Source organism: Rana temporaria, chromosome 5 (genome assembly GCF_905171775.1).
Source record: "Rana temporaria chromosome 5, aRanTem1.1, whole genome shotgun sequence".
In the NCBI taxonomy this organism is placed as follows: Eukaryota; Metazoa; Chordata; class Amphibia; order Anura; family Ranidae; genus Rana; species Rana temporaria.
The window spans coordinates 29736724-29764483 of NC_053493.1; the positions used below are offsets into that span (position 1 = coordinate 29736724).

General features: G+C 43.9%; 1 protein-coding gene across 1 annotated transcript; it reads left to right on the forward strand.

Moving 5' to 3' along the window:
- The first annotated feature begins 1089 nt into the window (after positions 1-1089).
- LOC120939892 (serum paraoxonase/arylesterase 2-like) lies at positions 1090-27760 on the forward strand. Its single transcript, XM_040352308.1, has 9 exons — positions 1090-1265; positions 8926-8996; positions 10479-10534; positions 10635-10803; positions 13932-14058; positions 16420-16620; positions 16693-16774; positions 21014-21142; positions 27549-27760. The coding sequence occupies exons 1-9, from the start codon at positions 1201-1203 to the stop codon at positions 27708-27710; spliced, it is 1062 nt and encodes a 353-aa protein (XP_040208242.1). The 5' UTR covers positions 1090-1200; the 3' UTR covers positions 27711-27760.

Genomic DNA, 27760 nt, shown 5'->3' on the forward strand with positions numbered 1-27760 from the left:
CATCTCCTGTACCATGTCTGTAGTCTCTGATCATCTCCTGTACTGTGTCTGCAGTCTCTGACTGTCTCCTTTACTATGTCTGCAGTCTCTGACTGTCTCCTGTACTATGTCTGCAGTCTCTGATCATCTCCTGTACCATGTCTGCAGTCTCTGACTGTCTCCTGTATCATGTCTGCAGTCTCTGATCATCTCCTGTACCATGTCTGCAGTCTCTGACTGTCTCCTGTATCATGTCTGCAGTCTCTGATCATCTCCTGTACCATGTCTGCAGTCTCTGACTGTCTCCTGTACTATGTCTGCAGTCTCTGACCGTCTCCTGTATGATGTCTGCAGTCTCTGATCATCTCCTGTACCATGTCTGCAGACTCTGATCATCTCCTGTACCATGTCTGCAGTCTCTGACCATCTCCTGTACCATGTCTGCAGTCTCTGATCATCTCTTGTACCATGTCTGCAGTCTCTGACTGTCTCCTGTACCATGTCTGCAGTCTCTGACTGTCTCCTGTACCATGTCTGCAGTCTCTGACCATCTCCTGTATCATGTCTGCAGTCTCTGATCATCTCTTGTACCATGTCTGCAGTCTCTGACCATCTCCTGTACCATGTCTGCAGTCTCTGATCATCTCCTGTACCATGTCTGCAGTCTCTGACTGTCTCCTGTACCATGTCTGCAGTCTCTGACCATCTCCTGTATCATGTCTGCAGTCTCTGATCATCTCTTGTAGCATGTCTGCAGTCTCTGACCATCTCCTGTTCTATGTCTGCAGTCTCTGATCATCTCCTGTAACATGTCTGTAGTATGTCTGGGGGTCTTTCTAACAGACTCTCTAACAGAAGCCCTCTCTGTGTCCATCAGAGAGCCCTCCCCTCCAGGTCCCAAGTACTTTGCTTTTCTTCCTGTATTTTGTTTATTGTTAAGAGATCATGTAAGGATCCCAGGGTAATGACTTTGTGGGGGAGCATCTCTGTGGTTGAGTCATTGCCATAGAAACATTTGTAAAGGGGAGGAGTTAGTAAAATGACCACACCCATGTGGGGGCGCCAGAAATATTTCTGCACCCAGGCGCCTGTGACCCTAGGATCGGCCCTGGTCACAGCCTCCTGGACTGTCACCAAGGCACCACCCTCAATAACTGTCACAGCTCTCATAAAGCTCAGTCCAGGCAAGATCTCTCCTATTACAGCACTGGCATAGGGATCATGGTGAAAATAACCCTTCTCGGGGTGATCCTGGGATTTCTGGGGGAACGTCAATACCAGTTCAGGTAAGTCGCATTCTTTCCCTTCTGTATGGTGGAGGAGAATGCTTTTCTATAATAACAAAGGTAACATTTACTCTGTATAGAGACACTTTGTTGCATATTACGTATCCCTACTTAGGCAGCCTATAGACTTTCACACGGCAAGAAACTACAAATTCCATCACTTACAAAATTTACCAGCTAGAATGAGACCTTGCTGTAGTAGATACTGGCCCAGATTCAGGTAGCTTTGCGCAGTTGTTACGGAGGCGCAGGGCAGAGTTTTTGCCCTGCGCCCCCGCAAATTATCTGCGCTACGCGCGATTCACGGAGCAGTAGCTTCCGTAAATTGCGTGGGCGCTCCAGCAAAATGCCCTGCGCAAGGGCGCCTAATGTAAATGATCTCGTAGGGGGCGGGAAACATTTAAATTAGGCGCGTTCCCGCGCCGAGCGTAGAGCACATGCTACGTCTGGAAACTTTCCCGACGTGCATTGCGGCAAATGACGTCGCAAGGACGTCATTTGCTTCAAAGTGAACGTGATAGGCGTCCATCGCCATTCACGAATCACTTACGCAAACTACGTAAAGTTCAAATTTCGCGACGCGGGAACGACGGGTATACGTAACATTGGCTGCCCCTTCTAATAGCAGGGGCAGCCTTACGCGAAAACCGCTGTACGCAAACGACGTAAACTGCGTACGCAGGGATCGCGTAACGTTGTGAATCGGCGTTAGTTTGCAATTTGCATACTATACGCTGAGCACAACGGGAACGCCACCTAGCGGCCATTGCAAGAATGCAGCCTAAGATATGCGGGCATAAGAGCCTTATACCACGCATATCTTAAGCTGCAGTCGGCGTAACGAGGTTCCTGAATCAGGAGCATTCGTTACGCCGGCGCAAGTAAGCAATTGCGCTGCGTAACTATGGTTACGCAGGCGCAATTGCTCTCTGAATCCGGGCCACTGTTTTTAATATTATTATTTTTCAGAACCTGACCATGACCTAATGACGCATTATTTTTTTGGTTTGTGGTTATTTTTCGTTTATGGCGCACTTATAAACCCAAAATGTATACATTTAGAAAAATGTATAAAGGTATAAAAAAACGTATACAGTAAAACCTTGGTTTGAGAGCGTTTTGTTAGACAAGCAAAATGTTTTAATACATTTTCCCTTGATATATAAGCGGTGTCTTGATATAAGGGTAGCGTCATGTCACAATTGAGTATAAAAAAGGAGAGAGGAGCCTCTAAGTGTAGCAATATGGTTACATTTAATGAACGTACAACATTTAGAAACTTATTGCTACACTTAGAGGTGCCTCTCTTCTCTTTTATACCCTTTAAAAAAAATGCTTTGATATACAAGTGCTTTGGATTACAAGCATGTTTCTGGAACGAATTATGCTCGCAATCCAAGGTTTTACTGTAATGAACTTCTATAAACGCATAGAAATGTGTATAACTGTATAAAATAGTATAATAAATGTATAAAACTAAAAAAGTATAAACCCCAAAATAAACCTTAAAGGGGAGTTCCACCCACAATTTCACTTTTTAAATATAAATACCCCTGTAATACACAAGCTTAATGTATTCTAGTAAAGTTAGTCTGTAAACTAAGGTCCGTTTTGTTAGGTTGTTACAGCATTCAAATAGTTTATAATCTAGAAAAAGACCATGGCCATCTTAAGTGTGGGCATCATGAAGCCAGACTGTATGACTTCCTGGATTTCAGCTTTGCATATGTCGCACATGCTCAGTGCACAAGCTTAATGTATTCTAGTAAAGTTAGTCTGTAAACTAAGGTCCGTTTTGTTAGGTTGTTACAGCATTCAAATAGTTTATAATCTAGAAATAGACCGTGGCCATCTTAAGTGTGGGCATCATGAAGCCAGACTGTATGACTTCCTGGATTTCAGCTTTGCATATGTCGCACATGCTCATAGGTTTCAGTCAGGTTTGCAAGGACTACTGGGAAACATGATGCCTATCCCAGAAACCCTTGCAAATAGCCTAGGGAAATAAGGAGGAGGAAGTAATGAAGGACTACAAAATAAAGGTATTTACAAGCAACAAATTAAATAAAAATTGTCCATTCTGAACACTATGAGATTAGAGCATGCAGCACAGACAAACATAAAAAAATGGGTGGAACTCCACTTTAAAAACCGCATATTCCATAGCAATATACAATAATACTCTTATAACTAAATTCCTCCAGCTGAAAGTAGAAAAAATTTCCTGATAGTTTACCTTTGATATAACGCTAGTCGTCCTTACTTCCTATTCCCCTTGTGTGTATATGCACAACTCATTTAAAATCAAAATAATAAACATATATAACGACTGAAAAAAATATCTGCCATCAGTCATACTTAATAAAAAAACAAAAGAAAATAAGATTTTAGATGAACAAAAGTACAAAAACTCTCCACAAAGTAAACAAATCAATAATAATAGCCATGTGTTACCTGATCTGTGTAAGCACTTTCTGTATTTGCAGGGTGTGTTTTTAGGGGAAATGTTTATTTAGTATTCTCTGTATTTGAGTATTTTTTTTTTTTAGTGAGTGTTTTGTCATTGTTTGTTTACTGTTGCTTTTTTTTTTTAATATATATTACTTTTCTCCACTTTTTTCTTGTATTAAAACAATTACAATTTTTTTTTTTTCAAAAATAAGGCCAATCATAGCCCATTTTTGGCACAAGAACAGGTAAAAAATAACTGGAAAAAGCTTGATACCCCAAAGTGCCATTTAAAGCCCTTAACCGATTCACCCCCTGGAAGATTTTAACCCCTTCCTGACCAGAGCACTTTTTTGCAATTTGCCACTGCAAAGCAAAATGTGCGTCCTTTTTTTCCCACAATGAAAGCTTTCTTTTGGTGGTATTTGATCGCATCTACAGTTTTTTTTATTTTTTGCGCTATAAACAAAAGAACTGCGACAATTTTGAAAAAAACACAATATATTTTACTTTCTGCTATAATAAATACCCCAGATTTTTTTTAAAAAAAACATATTTTTTTCCTCAGTTTAGGCCGATATGTATTCTTCTACATATTTTTGACAGAAAAAAATAAAAAAACGCAATAAGCGTATATTGATTGGTTTGTGCAAAAGTTATAACATCTACAAAATAAGCGATAGAATTATGGCATTTGTATTACTATTTTGGGAGGATGTCAGCGCATCACCGATCGTGGTAAAGAGCCGATGATGTAGGCTCCATACCATGCGACCAGTTGTGTCCAATCACAGCTGATCACGTGTACACAAACGCTGCTTATTGGCATTTCCTTACCTCAGTGTTGTCAGTGTCTGAGGAAAAAAAAAAACATTAACCAGCTTTCCTGTGATGACAGGGGCATTTACACTAATAATCAGGGCACTGATCATCAGTGTAGCCCCATTATTGCTGCATATCAGTGTCCATCAGCGCAGCATATTAGTGCCCATCAATGCCACCTTATCAGTGCCTCTTTATCAGTGCCCTTCATTAGTGCAGCTTTATCAGTGTAGCCTCATCAGTGCCCATCAGTGTAGCCTCATATGTACCCATAAGTGAAGCCTCATCAGTGCCCATCAATGCAGCCCATCAGTGCCACCTATTAGTGCTCATCAATGTTGCCTTATCAGTGCAGCCTCATATGTACCCAAAAGTGTAGCCTCATCAGTGCCCATCAATGCAGCCCATCGGTGCCCATCAGTGCCACCTATTAGTGCCCATCAATGTTGCCTTATCAGTGCAGCCTCATCAGTGCCTCTTCATCAATGCAGCCTCATCAGTGCCCATTAATGCAGCCTATCAGTGCCCATCAATGCAGACTATCAGGCCTAGATTCACGTAGGGCGACGCAAGTGTGGGCGGGCGTAGCGTATCGTATTTACGCTACGCGCCGCAACTTAGAGAGGCAAGTGCTGTATTCACAAAGCACTTGCGTCCTAAGTTACGGCGGCATATCGTAAATGTGCCGGCGTAAGCGCACCTAATTCAAATTATGAAGAGGTGGGTGTGTTTTATGCTAATGAATCGTGACCCGACGTGATTGACGTTTTGAACGAACGGCGCATTGCGCCGTCCGTGGACGTATCCCAATGCGCATGTGTCGGATAGAATGCCTAAGATACGTCCAACACTGCCTACGACGTGAACGTAACTTACGCACAGCCCTATTCGCGTACGACTTACGCAAACTACGTAAAAAGATACGCTTGTTCCGACGTCCATACTTTGCATGGGCTGCGCCACCTAGAGACCTGCTTTATCGTTACGCCGGCGTATGTCTTACGTAAATGGCGTAACGAAATGCGACGAGCGCACGTACGTTCGGGAATCTGCGTATCTAGCTCATTTGCATATTCAACGCAGAAATCAACGGAAACGCCACCTAGCGGCCAGCGTAAATATGCACCCAAGATACGACGGCGTAGGAGACTTACGCCGCTCGTATCTTGGCTAAATTTAAGCGTATCTGGTTTCCAGAATACAATTAAATATACGCCGGCGCAAATTCGGACGCCGTCGTAAATCTTTAAGAATCTGGCCCTCAGTGTCCATCGGTGCAGCCTCATCCCTGCAAATCAGTGAAGAAGAAAAATTACTTTTTTCAAAATTTCACAACAAAAAATGTGTCTTTTTTTTTTGTTTGTTTGGCAAAAAATATAAACCCCAGTGGTGATTAAATGGCACCATAGGAAAGCTCTATCTGTCTCAAAAAAATTATAAAAAATAAAATTTGTGTGCAGTGTTGCATGACCACGCAATTGACATTCAAAGGGCGACAGCACTGAAAGCTGAAAATCGGCCTGGGCAGGAAGGGGGTGAAAGTGCCCAGTACGCAAGTGGTTAAAAATAGCTAAAGCCATAGAAACATAATTAAAACTACAGCTAGCATTCCCATTGAGACCCATATTTAGGGCCAGATCCTCAAAAGAGATACGCAGGCGGATCTGCTGTTCCGCCTGCTTATCCCTGTTTCTATCTTTGGAACTGATCCACAGAATCAGTTTCCAAGAGATAGACAGAAGATCCGGCAGGTGTAATAGTTTTACACTGCTGGATCTTAAGATGCAGTACCGCGACCGCCGCTGGGGGCATTCATCGTCGAAATTACGCGTCGGGTATGCTAATGAGGAGCTACGCCGATCCTCAAAGCTTTTTCGCGTTCGCTACGTCGCCGCTACGTTAGTTTCCCGTCGCTTAGTTACACTTTTGTAAAGCAGCCCTACTTTTACACAGCAGGCGTACTGCTGTGTAAAGTATGGCCGTCCTTCCCGCGTCAAATTTTGAAATTTTACGTCGATTGCGTAAGCTGTACGGGAATACAGAAATACGCTACGCGCCGATCAAAAAATGACGTCACGTCGCGCAAAGCACGTCGGGAAATTTGCATCACAAGCATGCGCAGTACGTCCGGCGCGGGAGCGCGCCTAATTTAAATGGAGCACCCCTCCCCCTCTTCATTACCTCACATTAGTGGCCACCAGTGTATAGGAAGAAACCCTTCAGTTCTCCCACATAGAGGAGTATATCTCCCATGGTTGAGACCCAGGTTCTTTCATTCTATTACTAGGGTAGGACCCACTAATTCGGGGTACTTTGTCGCAGTAAGTGGGCTTAGCACTATATGACTATATAGTGTGACCAAACCCCCGTATTTTTGAATATGTTCAGGTGTTTTTAACTAGCCTTGCAGGATAAATGTCATTTTTGCATGTGTGCGCTATAATCTGTTTTGTACTGTATTTGGTCTTATAGCAGCACCAGCTTAGATGTATAGCATTTTTAGGGTGTGCCCACCAAGTATCTTTTTGTAATTTAAATGGGACTCGCCCCATTAGATTAGGAACGCCTTGCGCCGGACGGATTTGAGTTACACCGCCACAAATTTCCAGGTAAGTGTGTTGTGGATCGATACCTAACTTAGGAAATTTGCGGCAGTGTAACTTAAATCTGTTAAATTACGTTGCGCTGCGGGGCTGTGGATCTGGCCCTTAGTGCCCATTGGATTGAAAGGTGGGTTAAGGACTCAAAGTAGGCAGCCTGACTCTTGTGAAATGCTAGTTGAAGCCAATGTCCTTTAAAGTGGAGAGAGCATTTAGGGTTTTAGATATTTTGAAATTCAAACATATATTTTTGCCAAACCTAGAGGTCGTTGTTAATCGGGTCCTGCATAAAGTTTACTGAAACATTGCAGAATAAGTCAGAATTTAAGTTTTTGTCCAAGTTTTTTTTTTTATTATTATTGCATTGAAGTCAGTTGACTTATTAATGTCACACATTTTTGAAACCCAGCTTTAAATATAAAAGGTGAGCAAAGTTTTTTTTTTCGAAAAATGTACCCTTGTCTAAAGCGTACCTGTTATTGAAATAAAAGCTTATTCATTATGGCCATAGGCAAGCCAAGCAGACGTCTCTTCAAACACAGGGTGAAGGTTATTGTTAGAATCTCACTTTATCGCCCCCCTATGAGACCCCCATACTGCCCGAGTATCTAGTCCATCAGCCTGTCTATAGTCAATCTAAACCTTTGGCTCAATAGAAACATCATATAGCTCATCATGTAAAGATGGTCACTCCTCCTTTAAATGTACCATACCATCATCCATGTAGTATAAAGGTCAATCTGCTAATTAAAATGGCTGCTCGGGCAGCCCCTCACACCAGGGCTCGACAAATCCCGGTCACCAGGTCGCCATGGCGACTATAAATAGGGTCCTGGCGACTTGGCTTGGAAGGGGGGCATCTGGTGGTGAGCCGTTGGTATTACAAGTTAAGCATTACAAGTTAAACAGCAATTCTAATGTCATTTTTCACTATTTTTCAGTATTTTCACTGCCATCTTCTTCCCTCTAATTAGAACCCCCAAACATTATATATTTTTTTATCCTAACACCCTAGAGAATAAAATGGCGATCGTTGCAATACTTTCTGTCACGCCGTATTTGCGCAGCGGTCTTACAAGCGCACTTTTTTGGGAAAAAATTACACTTTTTTTAATTAAAAAACAAGACAACAGTAAAGTTATCCCCATTTTTTTTAATATTATGAAAGATAATGTTACCCCCGAGTAAATTGATACCCAACATGTCACGCTTCAAAATTACGTCCGCTCGTGGAATGGCGACAAACTTTTACCCTTTAAAATCTCCATAGGCGACGTTTAAAAAATTCTACAGGTTACATGTTTTGAGTTACAGAGGAGGTCTAGGGCTAGAATTATTGCTCTCGCTCTACCAATCGCGGCGATACCTCACATGTGTGGTTTGAACACCGTTTACATATGCGGGCGCTGCTCACGTATGTGTTCGCTTCTGCGCGCAAGCTCGTCGGGACGGGGCGCGTTTTCTGGCTCCTAACTTTTTTAGCTGGCTCCTAGATTCCAAGCAAATTTGTCAACCCCTGCCTCACACTACATAGTTAAGAGTGAGGGCCTATTCACACATGTGCGTTGTAGATATGTACGCCAACAGGCAACTGTTCTACGTGTAGTGTAAGGTGGCATTTTATTGTCAATAGCCCCCCAACCCATTGTACAGTAGAGCCCAAGATACTGCAGCAAACCAAAATACATAAACCCTGCACACACAGTACTATGCACACTTTTATGTTTGCAATAGAATACATTTATGTCTGAGAAGCTTATGCTGATTATGAGTTTATTTAATTTTTGCAGTCAAAGATCTGGCTTCCTCAAGGAGGTAGAACCTGTTGATCTTCCCAACTGTCAGCTTGTAAAAGGAATTGGTATGTATGCAATAATTTATGAATTTCCATTTGGGTTCCTTTGGTGGAGCCCCAACAATGTCTTTGGCAGAGTCAACATGTATAAAGGGAAGAGAGCACCAAACCATAGAGATCTCAGATATGAATTTTGATTCCTTACAATGAAGGAGTCCAACTAGAGTTGACAACCAACATGCTTTGAGGGTTAAGCACAAATCCTTTTTCATCAGGTTCTAGATTTATTACGGAATTTGGACATTTGGTTAATCCTGGATTTTAGTTCTTCGCAAGCTTTAGTTAGAAGATCAGTTAAATGATCTGGTTGTACATCGTTTGATTTTGACAGGAGTGTACATTTAATTTGGTATACCGTATTTATTGGGGTATAGCGCGCTCCTGCGTATAGCGCGCACCCCTAAAGTTGCAGCGGATTCCTGTGGAAAAAAAGTTTTTTTGTACTTACAGTTTTGGTGTCTTGTGCGGCGTCCATCGCCGGCCTCGTCGGGTCCGGCGTCCGTCTGCGGCTTCGGGTGTCCTCTTCGTCGGGTCCGGCGTCCTTCTGCGGCGTCCTCTCCGCTCGTTTCCCGCGCCGAGTTTGAATACTGCGCCGACATATACAGAGCGCAGTACACTCGTGTATTGTCGGGCAGGCTCGGCAACTCTCGCGCTGACGTCCTGTACGTCCAGGACATGAGCGCGGAAGGAGCCGAGACTGCCCGACTATACCCGAGTGTACTGCGCTCGGTATATGTCGGCGCAGTATTCAAACTCGGCGCGGGAAAGCGGGTATCGGCGTATACCGCGCACCCACGATTTTGCCCTGATTTTCTGTGCAAAAAAGTGCGTGGTATACGCCGATAAATACGGTAATTAGGCATTTTAGGAAGAAAATAAGTATTGAGGGTACCATTATTGACTTCTCTGGAGGTACTTCTTGTTCTCTGGCTTTCAAGGTGATCCAGTGGCTTTATAAGCCACCGTAAAGCCACGTACACACGATCAGTCCATCTGATGAGAACGGACCGATGGACCATTTTCATTGGTTAACCGATGAAGCTGACTGATGGTCCGTCGCACCTACACACCATCGGTTAAAAAACCTATCGTGTCAGAACGCGGTGACGTAAAACACAACGACGTGCTGAAAAAAATGAAGTTCAATGCTTCCAAGCATGCGTTGACTTGATTCTGAGCATGCGTGGATTTTTAACCGATGGTCGTGCCTACTAATGATTATTTTTTTCCCATCGGTTAGGAATCCATCGGTTAAATTAAAAGCAAGTTGGCTTTTTTTTAACCGATGGTTAAATAACCTATGGGGCCCACACACCGATGAAAACGGTCCATCAGACCGTTGTCCTCTGGTTAACCTATCGTGTGTACGAGGCCTAATTTATCTCAAAGCCAGAAACAGGCAATTGTTTATAGCAATAGGCCAGAAATGACAGCCCTTGTATGATGGGTGACATTGTTAATAATTATGATTATTACTTTTTTATACAGAGTATGGCTCAGAAGATATTCATCTTCTTCCTAATGGACTGGCATTCATCAGCTCTGTAAGTACAATGTTCCCTTTTTCTGAATGAAAGCTGCCCCAGCTAATGCAATTAGTAGTCATTTTCCAGGTATGTCCTAATAGGTTATATCTCTTTGAAGGGCCTGAAATACCCTAATGTAAAGAGTTTTGCACCAGACAGACCCGGAGAAATATTGTTGGTAGATATGAATGATGACGTCCTTCACCCTGAACCACTACAGCTCAGTGAAGGTGTTGATGCATCTTCATTTAATCCTCATGGGCTCAGTGTGTACATTGATGAGACAGGTAAGAAACTACAACCAAATTATATTCTCCCTTTACTCCCTCTACGCAGTCTGGTGAATTGGATGTTTAGGTATTCATCAGAAGTAGTTTTGTTGTAGAGGAAACCCTAAATTTTGCTCATTAGGCTGCTTAGGCAAAATTTGCAATTAAACAAATTATCTACTTTTTTATTTTGTGTTTCTTTAAATACTTATGTACCTTATGTACTTTTTCTTTAAAGCGGGGGTTCACCCCAAAAATTTTTTTTAACATTGCATTCAGCCGAATTGTCCTAATGACAATCGGCTGTTTTTTTTTATTTTATCCCCGTACCTACCGTATTTTCACCGCCGCTTCCGGGTATGTCTTCTGCGGGACTGGGCGTTCCTAATTGATTGACAGGCTTCCGATCGTCGCATACAGCGCACCACGAGTTGCCGAAAGAAGCCGGACTGCGAGTCGGCTCTATACGGCGCCTTCGCACCGACGTTCGGCAACTCGTGACGCGCAGTATGCGACGGTCGGAACCGTTCTCATCGGATGGACCGACCGTGTGTACGCGGCCTAAGTCTCTCCTGACAAAAAACATTTTGCTTTCACCTGCTAGTGATTTTTTTTGAACTGTAGACTGCATGCAAAGTACAGAGTACAGTCCCAGCACATACCTGGCTTCTGTAAGAGGATGGGAATGGAGCCAGGTGTGAGATTAATGAACACACCTACTTCATCAATGACATCATCAGAGGCCACCAAATGGGTGAAACAATAAATTACCAGGCCTGAAACGAGAGGAAAAGAACATGGCAGAAGTGGGCACAGAGTGTACATGGGGAGTCTGAACCATGTATTGGTGAAGAAGAGCACCTAGTGCTGAAGAAGATACATATTCTCTTCCACTGATTAATAAAATCCCTTTCTCTCCTAGGACAGGCCAAATATTTTCCACACTTGATCTTGACAGGTATTGACAGATCACTGTTGCCAAGGCAGACTGGCCAAAGACTATTTTCATTAATTACATGGTGTTATGTCTGCCATATTCCGGAGGATGATGGAACATTGCCTTGGGTACATGAACCCAGATAATAACTGTCACGGAACCCCATCGCACTCCCTTTGAGTGCTTCCGTCAGTACACTGCTTCCTCCAGTCCGGACCTTCAGATATCAGATATTACAGCCACATGTCGTAACCAAAAAAACAGGCGAGACTAGCTCAGTTACAAATTGGATCATGGAATGTTTATTTGAACAAGAATACAGGGATTTATACACTTGAGAAGGAGGTCACTCACACCATTAACAATGACCCAAATATTTACCCAAAACATCACACAGTGGCTGGCTAATACAACCATAGAGGATCATTAGAGCCGGTTCACACTGCGGCGGCACGACTTCGGGGGCGACTCGGCAAGGCGTCCTGAAGACGACTTCAGAGGCGACTTGCAAAATGACTTCTGTATAGAAGTCAATGCAAGTCACCCCGAGTCGCCCCCGAAGTTGCACAAGAACCTTTTTCTAAGTCGGAGCGACTTGCGTCGCTCCTATTAGAACGGTTCTATTGAATAGAATGGGACGCGACTTGTCAGGCGGTTGAGTCGTCTGACGAATCGCCCCAGTGTGAACCGGCTCTTAAGAGTTTGTTGAAGTTAGCCACCTAGATGACTCCCAGACTATTCAGAGATTCCATTCCAGGTCAGACTTGCTGTCACCAAGCTACAGAGTACAATACACATTAACCACTTTCGGACCGCCGCATGTACATTTACGTCGGCAGAATGGCACGGACAGGCACATTGGCGTACCTGTACGTCCCTGCCTAGACGTGGGTCGGGGGTCCGATCGGGACCCCCCCCGTACATGCGGCGGTTCCCGTGGCTTCAGGAGCGATCCGGGACGATGGTGCTGCTATTCGTTTCTAGCCGCCCCCTCGTGATCGCTCCCCGGAGCTGAAGAATGGGGAGAGCCGTATGTAAACACGGCTTCCCCGTGCTTCACTGTGGCGGCTGCATCGATCGAGTGATCCCTTTTATAGGGAGACTCGATCGATGACGTCAGACCTACAGCCACACCCCCCTACAGTTGTAAACACACACTAGGTGAACCCTAACTCCTACAGCGCCCCCTGTGGTTAACTCCCAAACTGCAACTGTCATTTTCACAATAAACAATGCAATTTAAATGCATTTTTTGCTGTGAAAATGACAATGGTCCCAAAAATGTGTCAAAATTGTCCGAAGTGTCCGCCATAATGTAGCAGTCACGAAAAAAATCGGTGATCGCCGCCATTAGTAGTAAAAAAAAAAAAAAAATAATAAAACTATCCCCTATTTTGTAAACGCTATCAATTTTGCGCAAACCAATCGATAAACGCTTATTGCGATTTTTTTTACCAAAAATAGGTAGAAGAATACGTATCGGCCTAAACTGAGGAAAATACATTTTTTATATATATGTTTTTGGGGGATATTTATTATAGCAAAAAGTAAAAAATATTGCATTTTTTTCAAAATTGTCGCTCTATTTTTGTTTATAGCGCAAAAAATAAAAACCGCAGAGGTGATCAAATACCACCAAAAGAAAGCTCTATTTGTGGGGGAAAAAGGACGCCAATTTTGTTTGGGAGCCACGTCGCACGACTGCGCAATTGTCTGTTAAAGCGACGCAGTGCCGAATTGTAAAAACCCCTTGGGTCATTTAGCAGCATATTGGTCCGGTCCTTAAGTGGTTAACATAAGTATAAACACAGAACCCCTTTAGACACAGTTCTAGGCCAATGTGACCAGCTCTTTCATTTAACACGTATAGTTCAGAATCAAACAAACCAAGAATAACCTTTATATATTTCCTGGGAGATATTGTGGATAAACATTACTGTCTCAGCTAAAGTAATCTAAACCACGTTCTCAATGTCCATCATTAGAGAATGATCTGCTCTCTCCCTGGGCCATAGTCAGTGGGTATGAGGCTTGCTCCCAGTCCTCTCCAGAAGCCCCCATCTTGGTTAGGTCTGTCACAGTATCCTCATCTATCTGGATGATGTAATGGTGTTTTATACAACCATCTTTCGTACTTTTTGTTATTCATAATATATATGTATAGGTTGTTCAGAAAAAAACGTATCTGACCTCTGACTCTTTCTTTTAGACGGCACGGTCTACCTTTTTGTCGTGAATCACCCTGACCACAAAAGCTTTATTGAAATATTTAAATTTGATGAGAAGAAGAAATCTCTCCTACACCTGAAGACCATTAAACATCCATTATTGCACAGGTACCACATCAACATTTTGAGCAAGACCATATGAAAAAACATAAAGAGGGCCTACTAAGAATATTTATATTTATTTTGCTTTTTGTTTGTACTGTATAAGCCATCTTGCCACGTGTTTTAATACTAGGTTTTATCATAATATCTCAGCCTTTCTGTACATTTTTATCCCAGAGCAACCTTTAAAAGAATTTGCAGGTCTCAGGGAACCACTGCTAAAATCATTTCATTGGTGGTCAGTAGGAAAAATGCCCATAACATTGGTGATCAGTGGAAAGAATGCCCCCTTTCAGACTAAAAAGAACTTCAGACCCAAGATGTTTCATGTCATGCAAGTGATTTTGACTCCAAAACTGTGTAGGCATCATCAAATGGGAGCTCAATCAGCCACAGCTCAAGGAACCCCAAGCAAAATTTAGAGCAACTCTAGGATTCCACGGAACCTTGGTTGAGAATGGCTGCTAATGCCAATGCCAAAGGTGAGCGGTCCTTTAAAAATGCTTAAAGCAGAGTTCCACAGTTTTTTCGTTTATTAAAAGTCAGCAGCTACAAAAAGCATAGCTGCAGACTTTTAATAAACCAACACTTACCTGCCCCACGGTCCAGCGATGCGACCGCCTAGAGGCTCACTCCTCTCCCCCTCCTCTCCTCTGTGCTGTCATAATAACTGTGGGCTCCCAACCGTGACAGCTTATGGCTTCACGGCCGGGCACGCACTGTGCATGCGTGAGTCGTGCTGCGCTCTCCTATTGGCCAGATGATCTTCTGGGACCGGAGTTTTGTCCCAGAAGATCGCTGGCAGGGGGGGCCGCCTAGGGCGAGAGGAGGAGTCGCCTAGGCGGCCGAAGAAAGGAAGCAGGAAGTGGGACAGGAAGTCCCACTAAAAAGAGGGAACACCCCCCCCCCCCCAAAATGACATGCCAAATGTGGCATGTGAGGGTGCGAGGAGTGCTTAAAGCTGAAGTTACACTTTTGGGTGGAACTCTACTTTAAATGTTACTCAAAATAGAACATGAAGCAGTAGTCTCTATCTCTACGCAATCTTGAATAATCATTAAATCCAGCAATGTGTATCACTCAATTCTCCAAGGGGTCTATTTGAAAAAATGCTGGATGAATGGCACAAGTATTTGCCCAGCCTTGATGATTTCTGACCACATTTTGTTTAATACAGTACTTTCCTATGATTTTCAGCTCTATCTAGTGGCCATAATGGAGCATGTTTCTGATTGAGGTATATCAGGAAAAGTAACTCATGGCCACTAGATGGAGCCGATGATCATAGGAAATCAATACTGTTGATGTGGTGAGTTCCAGTGCAGTAGGTGGTGGGAGGCAGGAGGCAGACTGACTCAGCTACTGGAAACTTAGTTGTAACCTTCAGCGTACCAACTCCCATATTCGAGAGCCAGAAAAAATAGGAACTCCAAGTGTAATATTTATGCACCTTTCCTGGTGATGCATATCTGTTCTGAGAGTTCTTAGTGGCCAGGACTAGAAGGCAGTGGGTGGGCAAGAAATGGCTATGAAGTCAAACAAGTTCAGCACCTGAGGCTGGATTCACACCTATGCAGTTTTAGGCCTCGTACACACCACCGGATCTATCCGCTGGGATTTATCCGCAGATCTGTTCCAGCGGATAGATCCTGTGGTGTGTACGGCCCAGCGGATATTTATCCGCGGATATTTTTCGGGCCGATGGATTTCCAGCGGATAAAAATTTCTTAGCATGCTAAGAAATCTATCCGCTGGAATCCTGTCCAGCGGATGTATCCGGTGGTCTGTACAGACTCACCGGATCAATCCGTCCGATCCCCATCCCTCGCATGCGTCGTAATGATTCAACGCATGCGTGGAAGTCTTTATCTTACAGCGTTGCGCACATCGCCGCGTCATCATCGCGGCGACGGCGTGACACGTCACCGCGGATGGATTCCGCGCGGATTTCGATCTGATGGTTAGTACAACCATCAGATCAAAATCCGCCAGAGGATTTATCCGCGGGAACGGTCCGGAGGACCGTTTCAAGCGGATAATCCTCTCGTGTGTACGGGGCCTGAGTGTTTTTGCATTTTGCAGATTTGAACTACAGTCCATTTAACATGGTTTCCTATAGAACACGTTCTGTAGTGCAAATCTGCAAAATGCAAAAAGCACTAAAATGGCATACGTGTGAATCAGGCCTAAAGCAAAGTGAAATCAATATCAGAGAGGTGCATAGTGAAGCAGCTGCTTGCTAACAAAGGTGATAACAGACACCTTATGGTGCTTGCTTGGCGCGAGTCCTTTACTTTTAGTACTGCATCTTAGAAAAGTATTTTATCCATTTATGTGAGAAAAGTTTTTATTTTATTTTTCTCACAGTGTGAATGAAATTGTTGCTGTTGGACCGGAGAGCTTTTACGCCACTAATGATCATTATTCTAAGAGTGCGCATATGAAATTTCTAGAGGGCTTCCTTGGATTAAAGTTGACAAATGTGGTCTATTACAGTCCCGGGGATGTCCGAGAAGTGGCATCGGGACTTTACAGTGCCAATGGAATCGCCATATCAAATGACAAAAAGTATGTCATCTCTTATTAATTTCTAATAATAATTGGCGTTTGTTCACAATTTTTTTTTATTTTTTTTTTAAGGTTTATCTATGCTGTTGACCTCACTGGTCACACAGTCAATGTCTATGAGAAACATGCAGACTGGTCCCTAACTTTGGTAAAGGTAATTGCGTTTTAGATATTAATTTTAATCAGTTAATTTATTAATGTTTTTTTTTAGCAGTTTTAGTAGCAGTGGTAATATTGGTCTTTCTTTCTTTGTCTCTTTCCCACTTATTCTCTGTCTCTCTCTTTCTATTAAATTCAAATTCTATGTGTGGGCTATCCCATGGTAGACTCTTTAGACACACTACCTAGTATATATCGCACTTTTTTTTTCAGTTGTACGTGCTACCTTTTTTTGAAGATTTGTGTCGGAAGACTTTATATATATCACACCTTTTATCTCAATTGTACAATATCCTAATTGGTTCTCCTGAAGGCTTTGTCCCTCTCTTCATCTGTAAATGGGAGAGTGGGCTGATAATGATGACCCCTGATACAACCTCAGGGCAGACCCCATTTCTGCCGTTTGACCCAAATCGTAATAGTGAAACAAGTAGACCAGAATAAAAAATCGACATCCTCACCTTTCAGCGTTCAGCCAGAAAGAGACCAAACCCTGTATTTCCTATAGCTTTATGAACAACATGACATCACGAAACATATGCATTCACATTGGCCAGTTTCATATAATTCTGTCCTTTAATACACGCCCCCTGTAACGTCTGATCTTTGCACACTGCACACATTCTCCTTGTAAGACCATTTATGGTATGGGGCTCATGCAGCCTTGTGTAATGTCCTTTGTACAGGGGTTCTTGGTCAGCTCTGCAAGGGTTTAGCCATATATGGTTCCTTCAGTGAAATGACAAGGAGGGGGGTTTTGGAACATGAGGAACAAGGGGGGGGGGGAAGGCAGCTGAACAGCTCTTCTTTGTCTCTTTTTCAATGCTGAGTTATAACTTTTAAAACATCATATCTGATATAAACTCTTAAAGGATCACTAAAGGAATTTTTTTTTTTTTTTAGCTAAATAGCTTCCTTTACCTTACTGCAGTACTGGTTTCATGTCCTCATTGTTCGTTTTTGCTTTGAAGTTGCTGTAATTCTGCTGTGATCTCCACACTTCCTGTTTGTCTGGCTCCTTATGAAAAATCTCATGGCAGCTTTTCACTGTGGTCCAAGCTGTGTGTCTAAAACTCCTCAGAACCAATCAGATTCATTTTAAAAACAAAACACTGCCCTGGATTTGTTTGTTTTTGTTCTGTGGGTCTCTTTACTTCACAGAAACATGGAACCAGTTTAAAAATGAAAGTGAAACTAGAGGCACATTATATGATTGAATTTAATCTATTTTTAATCATATTTAAAAGGAATCAGTTAACTTTTATGTCTCTATACCCTGTAAACAGTAATTTCAGCAAAATAAATGTTTTCCCTTTAGTGACCCTTTAAGGAAAACAAACACTACTGTAATATATATTTTTCACACATGCATATATAGATAATGAATATAAAAACAATATAAGAATATAAAATAAATTAAAAGAATATAAGAAGAGAAAACATTTCAGTGGTTCTAATAAAAGAATTAGCTTAACACAAAATAGCATAGAATAAAATATTCATTTTATTTCACTTGCATCACAGGGCTGCAGGTGAGCGAGGTCTACTGCCCATGCATGTGAGGTAACTCTCACTCGGAGCACACTCATCAATGAGCAGGACCGGACTACGGCCATGTGAAACATCTATTTAGGGCAGTCCTCTCGACTTAGAACTGGGCCTCACTATGTGCAGTTTTAAATCGCAGAGCTCCTCTGAAAAGGGACTTCTCCCATGTCACTGCACACTGTACTTGTATGTTTGCATTAGGAGAGACGTGCTGAGCCAGCGCCAACTCCACCAGTCCAGTGTACCTCTGTTACCTCACTTCTAGTAACAGAATGTGGTTCCGTCGAGCACCTAGTGTGGACCTCATGCTTGGACTCATTTAATTCTGTTCTTTCCATACCATGTGAACAGGCTATAGATCTCTGTAACGCTAGTTTGCTCCCGGTTGCTCCCGGTTACTCTCGGCAGGGCCATTTGAAGGAATTTGGTGGCCCCAAGCAAAATGGGGGCCCCCAAGCACCCCCCCCGCACGCAAAGCCTAGGTTAGCGCTACACTAATTTTTTCACCCATGTTCTTACTCCTCAACCCCTCCCTAGTCCCTATGTTTTTCTAGTCTCACCTCCCCTTCTTCCCTGTAGGCACCCGCTGTAGCGTGGCTGAGCTCCTCTTCCTCCTATCAGTCCAGTGTTATCATTATGGGTCCCCAGTCCCCTATCAGATAGTACCCGGGCCGGGTACCCCGTGGTATAGGAGATTTAGTTTCCTGTGTTCCCGGCCGGACTGAAAGGAATTGAGCACTCAGTGGGCACTTCCCGGACTGACAGGACTCCAGGAGGAAGGAAGAGGAGCTTGGCCAAACTACAGCCTGGGAAGGGGAAGTTGGGGGCCCCAAGCAATTGTTTGTTTTGCCTGTCCTGTAGGAAGTGATGTGTGCGCTCCACTGCCAGCCGGCTCCATACCAGGAAGTGATTGTGGTGTGATTGAGTGGGTTCTTTGTGTATTGGGAGTTTGTTTAATAAACAGGATTATGCTATGTGCATTTTTTTGTGTTTATGATGTTTTTTTTGGAGCCTATACATCATTTGACCTCCTGTGTTGGTGAGGACACAGCACTTACTGGTTGAGGAACATTTCTCTTAAGGCTGATTCATTAGAGCATTCTGGTGAGTTTAACCCCCTGGGGGAGTGTGCTTCACGTGGTGAAATTCAGAAGTTTGGTGGAAGGTGCACACTGTAACAACCGTTGATGACCACCTATGATGTTTTGAACTGTTTCCTCTATCATCACTGCACATAAAGACTCTGATGTGGTGTTGGCCACACACTACACGTACTAATTTTTTATATTAGCGCTGTTATACTATCCGATCAAGGCAGTAATTGGACTGTTTTCTTTTATACTATTGTTTACATTTTGTATTTTTTAAATAGCTGCTTAGAATTACTCTCATACACTGCGAAGTGAGGTTTATATTGGTTTTCATACTACTGAGTACAGTGAAGCCCATCTGGCGCTGAGTGGTGTAGTGCAGGCCGTTTTTCATACACCTTTTTCTATAGACTCAAAATCTGTTCACTGAATCAGATCAGGGAGCGAGTGTGATTGGTTGCCAGAGGTTACAGTGCATCATTACCACTCACTGACTGGTTGCTAGAGGTTACAGCACACATTACGGCTCTCTGATTAGTTGCTAGAGGTTACAGCACATGATTTCTGCTTGTTGATTGGTTGCTAGAGATTACTGTACATCAATACAGCTCACTGATTGGTTGCTAGAGGTTACTGCACATCATTACTGCTTACTGATTGGTTGCTAGAGGTTACAGCACATCATATCCTCACTGCCTGCACACAATGGACTGGGGAGATGAGGGAACCCATTAATAGACAGAAAACTCCTAGGGATCCTAGGACTTCTGGGATCGGTGGTAGTGCTGGATGGAGGGGAGGATGTGATCAATGACAATGCAGATTTTTTTACAGACTACTAAAAAGAGGAGTTTCAACACTGGCTACCAATGTAATGTAATAGGGGTTTAAACTGACCTCTAATGTAATAGGGGTTTACACTGACCACTAATGTAATAGAAGCATTCACAGTGACCACCGATATAAGGAGGCATTTACACTGACCACCAATGTAAGGGGGACCTTTACACTGGCCACTAGTGGGAATGAAAGGATTCTACACCAAGCACCAATGTAATGAGAAGATTTACACTGACCACCAATGTAACAGAGACATTTAGCCTGCGTTCACATTTAATATAATTGGAGCCCACACACAATCGTTTTTAATGACCAATTTAAGAAATTGCATTTTTCTCGCGTGTACGCGGCATAATAGATTGTGCAGCTATTTCCTATGTTGGCTCCTCTTCTACAAGTTGAGTGTGGAGTTTCCTCTTCTATAGAAGTGCTGTCCTGGATGAGAGTGGAATGTCTCTGGAAAGGCTGCTGGGTACTTCTGGCACCATATTGAGGTGCCACATCCTTTAGGACTCCCTGGTCATCCCACGGGTATGGTCTACTCTAGGCTTGTAGATCTCTCTGTGCCACCCTGGTTTGATTCCCAGACTGTGGACACTCACTTTCTCCTCCTCTTTTTTGCTCTCTCTTTCTTTTCTACTCTCGCTCTCTATCTTTTTTGCTTTCTCTCTTTGCCTCCCTCTCTTGTATCATCTCTATGTATATGTATTCATGGATATAAAATGCGCTATTATATTTCCTTGTTTTTCAACCAGGCAGTTGACGTAGATACTTCCGCGGATAACCTTTTTGTGGATCCAGTTACAGGGGATATCTGGACAGGAGCACATCCAAATTTATATAAAATATTTGATTACAAGGATGAAGATCCCCCTGGTTCAGAGGTTAGTGTATAAGTTATAGTATATTAAAGCATTTAATCCCTTTTCATGCACCAAAATCTTAGTTAAAGTGGAGGTTCACCCGGAAATGAAAATTTTTAAGATTAGATTGAGGCTCATTTTGTCAAGGGGAATCGGGTAGTTTTTTTTAAATCAAAGCCGTACTTACCGTTTTAGAGATACCGTATTTATCGGGCTATAGCGCGCTCCCGCGTATAGCGTGCACCCCTAAACTTGCCCCGAATTCCTGTGAAAAAATGTTTTTTGTACTTACAGTTTTGGTGTCTTCCGCGGCGTCCATCGGCAGCCTTGTCGGGTCCGGCGTCCGTCTGCGGCTTCGGCTGTCCTCTTCGTCGGGTCCGGCGTCCTTCTGCGGCGTCCTTTCCGCGCCGAGTTTGAATACTGCGCCGACATATACCGAGCGCAGTACACTCGTGTATCGTCGGACAGGCTCGGCTACTCTCGCGCTGACGTCCTGTACGTCCAGGACTTCAGCGCGAGAGGCGCCAAAACTGCCCGAAGATACACGAGTGTACTGCGCTCGGTATATGCCGGCGCAGTATTCCAAATTCAGCGTGGGAAAGCGGGTATCGGCGTATACCGCGCACCCACGATTTTGCCCTGATTATCAGGGCAAAATAGTGCGCAGTATACGACAATAAATACGGTACATCTTCTCCGCCGCTTCCGGGTATGGGCTGCGGGACTGGGCGTTCCTTCTGGATTGACAGTCTTCCGACGGACTTCCGACGGTCGCATCCATCGCGTCACGATTTTCCGAAAGTAGCCGAACGTCGGTGCGCAGGCGCCGTATAGAGCCGCACCGACGTTCGGCTTCTTTCGGCTACTCGTGACGCGATAGATGCGACCGTCGGAAGACTGTCAATCATGAAGGAACGCCCAGTCCTGTAGACCATACCCGGAAGATCGCTCTCTAAAACGGTAAGTACTGCTTCGTTTTTAAAAACTACCCGATTCCCCTTCACAAAATGAGCCTCAATCTAATCTTAAATTTTTTTTTTAGGGTGAACTCCTGCTTTAAATCCAATTCCTGGTTCAACAACCCTTCTTCAACTCTCTTGGAGCAACCTCTGCATTCTTTTTGTGTCCTAAAAGCTGCAGATATGAGCATTGGGGGTTATTTTCAAAAAGCAAATCCACTTTGCACTACAAGTGCAAACTACGGGCCAGATTCACAGAGAGATACGATGGTGTATCTCCTGATACGCCGTCGTATCTCTGAGTTAGGCCAGTCGTATCTATGCGCCTGATTCATAGAATCAGTTACGCATAGATATGCCTAAGATCCGACAGGTGTAACTGTGTTACACCGTCGGATCTTAACTGCAATTTAAAAATGTCCGCTGGGGGCGTTCTCGCTGATTTACGCTGAGAAATATGTAAATCAGCGAGATACGCCAATTCACGAACGTACGCGGGCCCGACGCAGTGTTGTTACGACGTTTACGTAGTGGTTTTCCCGGCGTATACTTACCCCTGCTTCTATGAGGCGCAGCCAATGTTAAGTATAGCCGTCGTTCCCGCGTCAATTTTTTTTTTTTACGTCGTTTGCGTACGCCGATTCTCAAACCCGCTCGTCGCAAGTTACGCTCACGCCGAAACCACTGACGTCCTAGCGACGTCAGTGGGAGCAATGCACGCCGGGAAAATTCACGGATGGCGCATGCGCATTTAAATCGGCGCGGGGACGCACCTGATTTAAATAGTACACTCCCCCTAGCCGCGGAATTTTAATTCCGCCGGGGGATTTACGATCCGCCGCCGCAAGTTTGGAGGTAAGTGTTTTGTGAATTACCCACTTGCCTCTCAAACTTGCGGCAGCTGATCTTAAATCACATAGATCACGCGGATCTAAAGATCCGCTGATCTATGTGAATCTAGCCCTACAAGTGCAAAGTGCACTTGAAATTGCACTGAAAGTGCACTTGGAAGTACAGTCGCTGTAGATCCGAGGGGGACACGCAAGGAAAATAAAAACCAGCATTTTAGCTTGCACATGATTGGATAATAAAATCAGCAGAGCTTCCCCTCATTTCAGATCTTCCCCTCAGATTTACAGCGACTGCACTTCCAAGTGCACTTTGCCTTTTGTAAATAACCCCCATTATGTTATGGCTGTACTGTTCCATGTAGCATTCCTCTCTGAGTCCAGGGTGGCTTGATGACACGTCCCCAGGGGGCACTTTGTTGTGCGAAGTGGATTTGCATTTCGTAAAAAACCCCAAGTGTGTAGCATAGTGAAGCCTTCGTAACTCCATCAGGTATCCCAAAAGTACGAGAATTATTTCCCATTTCAAGACAGTGGAGTTATTCAAATTATTAATTACACCCCAACAGCCAAGTGCACTTCCAAAACCTATTGTAGTGCAAATAGAAGGGGTTGTAAAGGTACAATTTTTTTCCCTAAATAGCGTCCTTTCCCTTAGTGCAGTCCTCCTTCACTTACCTCATTCTTCCATTTTGCTTTTAAATGTCCTTATTTCTTCTGAGAAATCCTCACTTCCTGTTATTCTGTCTGTAACTCCACACAGTAATGCAAGGCTTTCTCCCTGGTGTGGAGTGTCGTGCTCGCCCCCCTCCCTTGGAGTCAGGACGCTCTCTAAGTTGCAGATAGAGAAAGGAGCTGTGTGTAAGGCCCCATACACACGATAGAATCCATCCGCTGAAAAATCCCAGCGAATGGGTTTCAGCGGATAGATCCTATGGTGTGTACACTCCAGCGGATCTGTTTCCGCTGATATTTCTCCCCTGGGATGGATTCCAGCAGATCGAATATTTGCTGACATGCCAAACAAATCTATCTGCTGGAATCCATCCCAACGGATGGATCCGCTGGTCTGTATAGACTCACCGGATCCATCCGTCCGAAGGGATCCCCCGCATGCGTCGTAATGATTCGACGCATGCGTGGAATTCCTTATATGACAGCGTCGCGCACGTCGCCGCGTCATAATCGCGGCGACGGCGCGACACGTCATCGCCAGAGGATTTCGGCGCGGATTTCAATGCGATGGTGTGTACACTCCATTGCATAGAAATCCGCGGAAATCCTCGAGAGGATTTATCCGTGGAAACGGTCCGCTGGACCGTATCCGCGGATAAATCCTCCCGTGTGTATGGGGCCTTAGTGGGCGTCCTGACTCTCCTGTATTCCAAGGGAGGGGGCGAGCACGACACTCCACACCAGGGAGAAAGCCTCGCATTACTGTGTGGAGTTACAGACAGAAGAACAGGAAGTGAGGATTTCTCAGAAGAAATAAGGACATTTAAAAGCAAAATGGAAGGATGAGGTAAGTGAAGGAGGACTGCACTAAGGTAAAGGAAGATATTTAAGGGAAAAAAAATGTACCTTTACAACCCCTTAATTTTAGAGCCATTTATTCCAATCTGCATACAGCTGTTTCAGTTTTTTTTGGCCATCATCAATGCATTGTATGTAAACCATGGCTTCTATGGAGTAGGACTTGGGACCCAGTCACAGTATAACCACATTTTTTGGTGAGGTTTTGGTGAGAAGGGACTAAAGGAATCAAAAACCCCTTCAACCAAATCATTTAGTAGCATAGTCAAGGCTTTTTTTCAGGGGGAACTTGGGGGAACTCAGTTCCACCACCTCTGGATCAGACCCTTTGGTGCCTGCTCACCACAATCACTTGTAAACACAGAAGTCTGGTTTCTGTGTTTACAAGCAACAGCTCTGTACTCTGTGTGTAACCCCCCTGAACTCTGCACACTGTATGTAATGCAATCCTGGTATTTAATGCCCCTTTAAGACCCTTCTACTGTTTTTGAAATCTGAACGGGTCGTGGTTGAGTTCCTGCACCTATTTTCTGAGAAAAAAAGCTCTGAGCATAGTATTGCCTTTTTTAGAACAGAAGGTATTCATATGTCTCATTCCATCACACAATCCAAAACCTAAATTCATACTTTGTGCCCAGAGCAAGGATAACCTTTATTAAACCTCTATCTCTCCGCTTTGCCCAACAGCATTCAATTATTCCAAAACACTGACACAAAGAATGTGACTGCGTCTATATTTAAGGGTTCTTGCACACGGTACGGATGTATGAACGTTAAATATTACTGGCAGAAAGTTCCTGCGGAAAAACGCAAGGATGAGCTGTACAATACGTGCGTATTAGTGGTGCAACGGATCGTGACTGATCCGTGATCCGAACGGGTCGACCTGTTCGGATCGGCACAGAACGCGATCTGCGGAGCGCACCGCTGCCTCGGCCTTAGGAAAGGCCGCAGGTTCGGCCTAGCTCCGGAGCGGTCGGCCATCTTGGTACACACGGCGGCGGCTGCCTAGGTGCGCGTTGACGTCATCACCCCTCCCTCATCTGCTCGTGGATCTTCTAGCCGGCTATTCTGCAAGAGCGCGCCAAGTACAGTGAGTTTTGGCAATGTTGGACTGGCTATTACAGTGATTAGTGGGGGCAATGTTAGGTTGGCTATTACAGTGTTGCATGGGGGCAATGTTGGACTGGATATTACAGTGTTGAGTGGGGGCAATGGTGGGCGTTACAGTGATGAATGGGGTCAATGGTGGGTGTTACAGTGTTGAGTGGGGGCAATGGTGGGCGTTACAGTGATGAATGGGGTCAATGGTGGGTGTTACAGTGATGAGTGGGGGCAATGGTGGGTGACTGGATGTTACAGTGAGTTTTGGCAATGGTGGATGTTACAGTGAGTGGGGGCAATGGTGGATATATTACAGTGGGGGAGATGACGTGGATAATACTACAGCAGTGGGGGAGATGATGTGGATATTATTACAGTGGGGGAGATGTCTGTGGATATTATTACAGTGGGGGAGATGTCTGTGGATATTACAGTGGGGGAGATGTCTGTGGATATTACAGTGGGGGAGATGTCTGTGGATATTATTACAGTGGGGGAGATGTCTGTGGATAGTATTACAGTGGGGAGATGTCTGTGGATATTACAGTGGGGGGGGGAGATGTCTGTGGATATTACAGTGGGGGGGGTGTCTGTGGATATTACAGTGGGGGGGGTGTCTGTGGATATTACAGTGGGGGGGGGTGTCTGTGGATATTACAGTGGGGGGGGGGGGTGTCTGTGGATATTACAGTGAGGGGGGGTGTCTGTGGATATTACAGTGGGGGGTGTCTGTGGATATTACAGTGGGGGGTGTCTGTGGATATTACAGTGGGGGGGGAGATGTCTGTGGATATTACAGTGGGGGGGGTGTCTGTGGATATTACAGTGGGGGGGGGGTGTCTGTGGATATTACAGTGAGGGGGGGTGTCTGTGGATATTACAGTGGGGGGGGTGTCTGTGGATATTACAGTGGGGGGGGGGTGTCTGTGGATATTACAGTGGGGGGGGTGTCTGTGGATATTACAGTGGGGGGGTGTCTGTGGATATTACAGTGGGGGGGGGTGTCTGTGGATATTACAGTGGGGGGGGGGTGTCTGTGGATATTACAGTGGGGGGAGATTATTATTTTTTTGCTGACCTGAAGACTCTGGCAAGCACACTTGGAGAGGGAATGCTATCAGTGAAGCACTGGTGTGAGAGGTGGGAAACAAAAAAGAGCACAATAGCAATTCACAGGGGTGGATTAAAGAGGAAGCAGGTGAGGCTGTTTGTAAAAGTAAAAAGTTTGTTAAAAGTACAATCATGATGTTTTTACAGCAAGATTTTTTACTACTGCATGTTATGTCCAGTTCTGACAATGACTGAACACAAAGCTAAAAAAAAGACCCATGAGATAAAACTTAGTATTATATATATATATATATATATATATATATATATATATATATATATATATATACATACACACACACACACACACACACACAACAGGTATCAAAGATGTAGTTTTATGTGTGAAATGGTTGCCAAATGCCATAAAGCAACTATAAAATGTATGTGTGTATATATATATATATTTAAATATATATATATACATTTGGTTTTGACCGATCGCGTTTACGCGGCCTAAAACTCCGGTGGTTGTAGCAAGATTTGTCTTTTTTTTTTTGCTGATCCGAAAATGATCCGATCCGTGACTCCTGATCCGAGGATCGATCCGATCCGTGAGTTTTTTGATCCGTTGCACCCCTACGTACATGCATAAAATACTGATCAGAAATGCAAATTTTTGTATTTTTTTTTCACTGATCTATGTGCAGCGCAAGTTTCCGCGTCTGTGTGTACGGCCCCATTAAAAACAATGGGCTGCATTTCAATTGTTAAAAGAAAAAAAAAATAGCTTAATACCTAAAAACATGGCATTTTTGGCATTTGTGTGGAAGAGCTCTAATACATTCTTTACACTTATAAATGAGGTCCTTGGTGTCTATGCTGCATTTACAATACAATGGAGAAATAATGGAAGCTCTATTGATTTTGCAGGTGATCCGTATACAGAACATTCACTCAGATCACCCGATAGTGACGCGGGTTTACGTCAATAACGGCTCAGTGATTCAGGGGTCATCCGTAGCCGTAGTGTACAAGAAGAAGCTGATTATAGGAACCGTATTCCACAAAGCTCTGTACTGTCAGCTGGATTAAATGGACCACCAGGAACTGGAAAAACTATGCGACAAGACATTTTTAAAAAT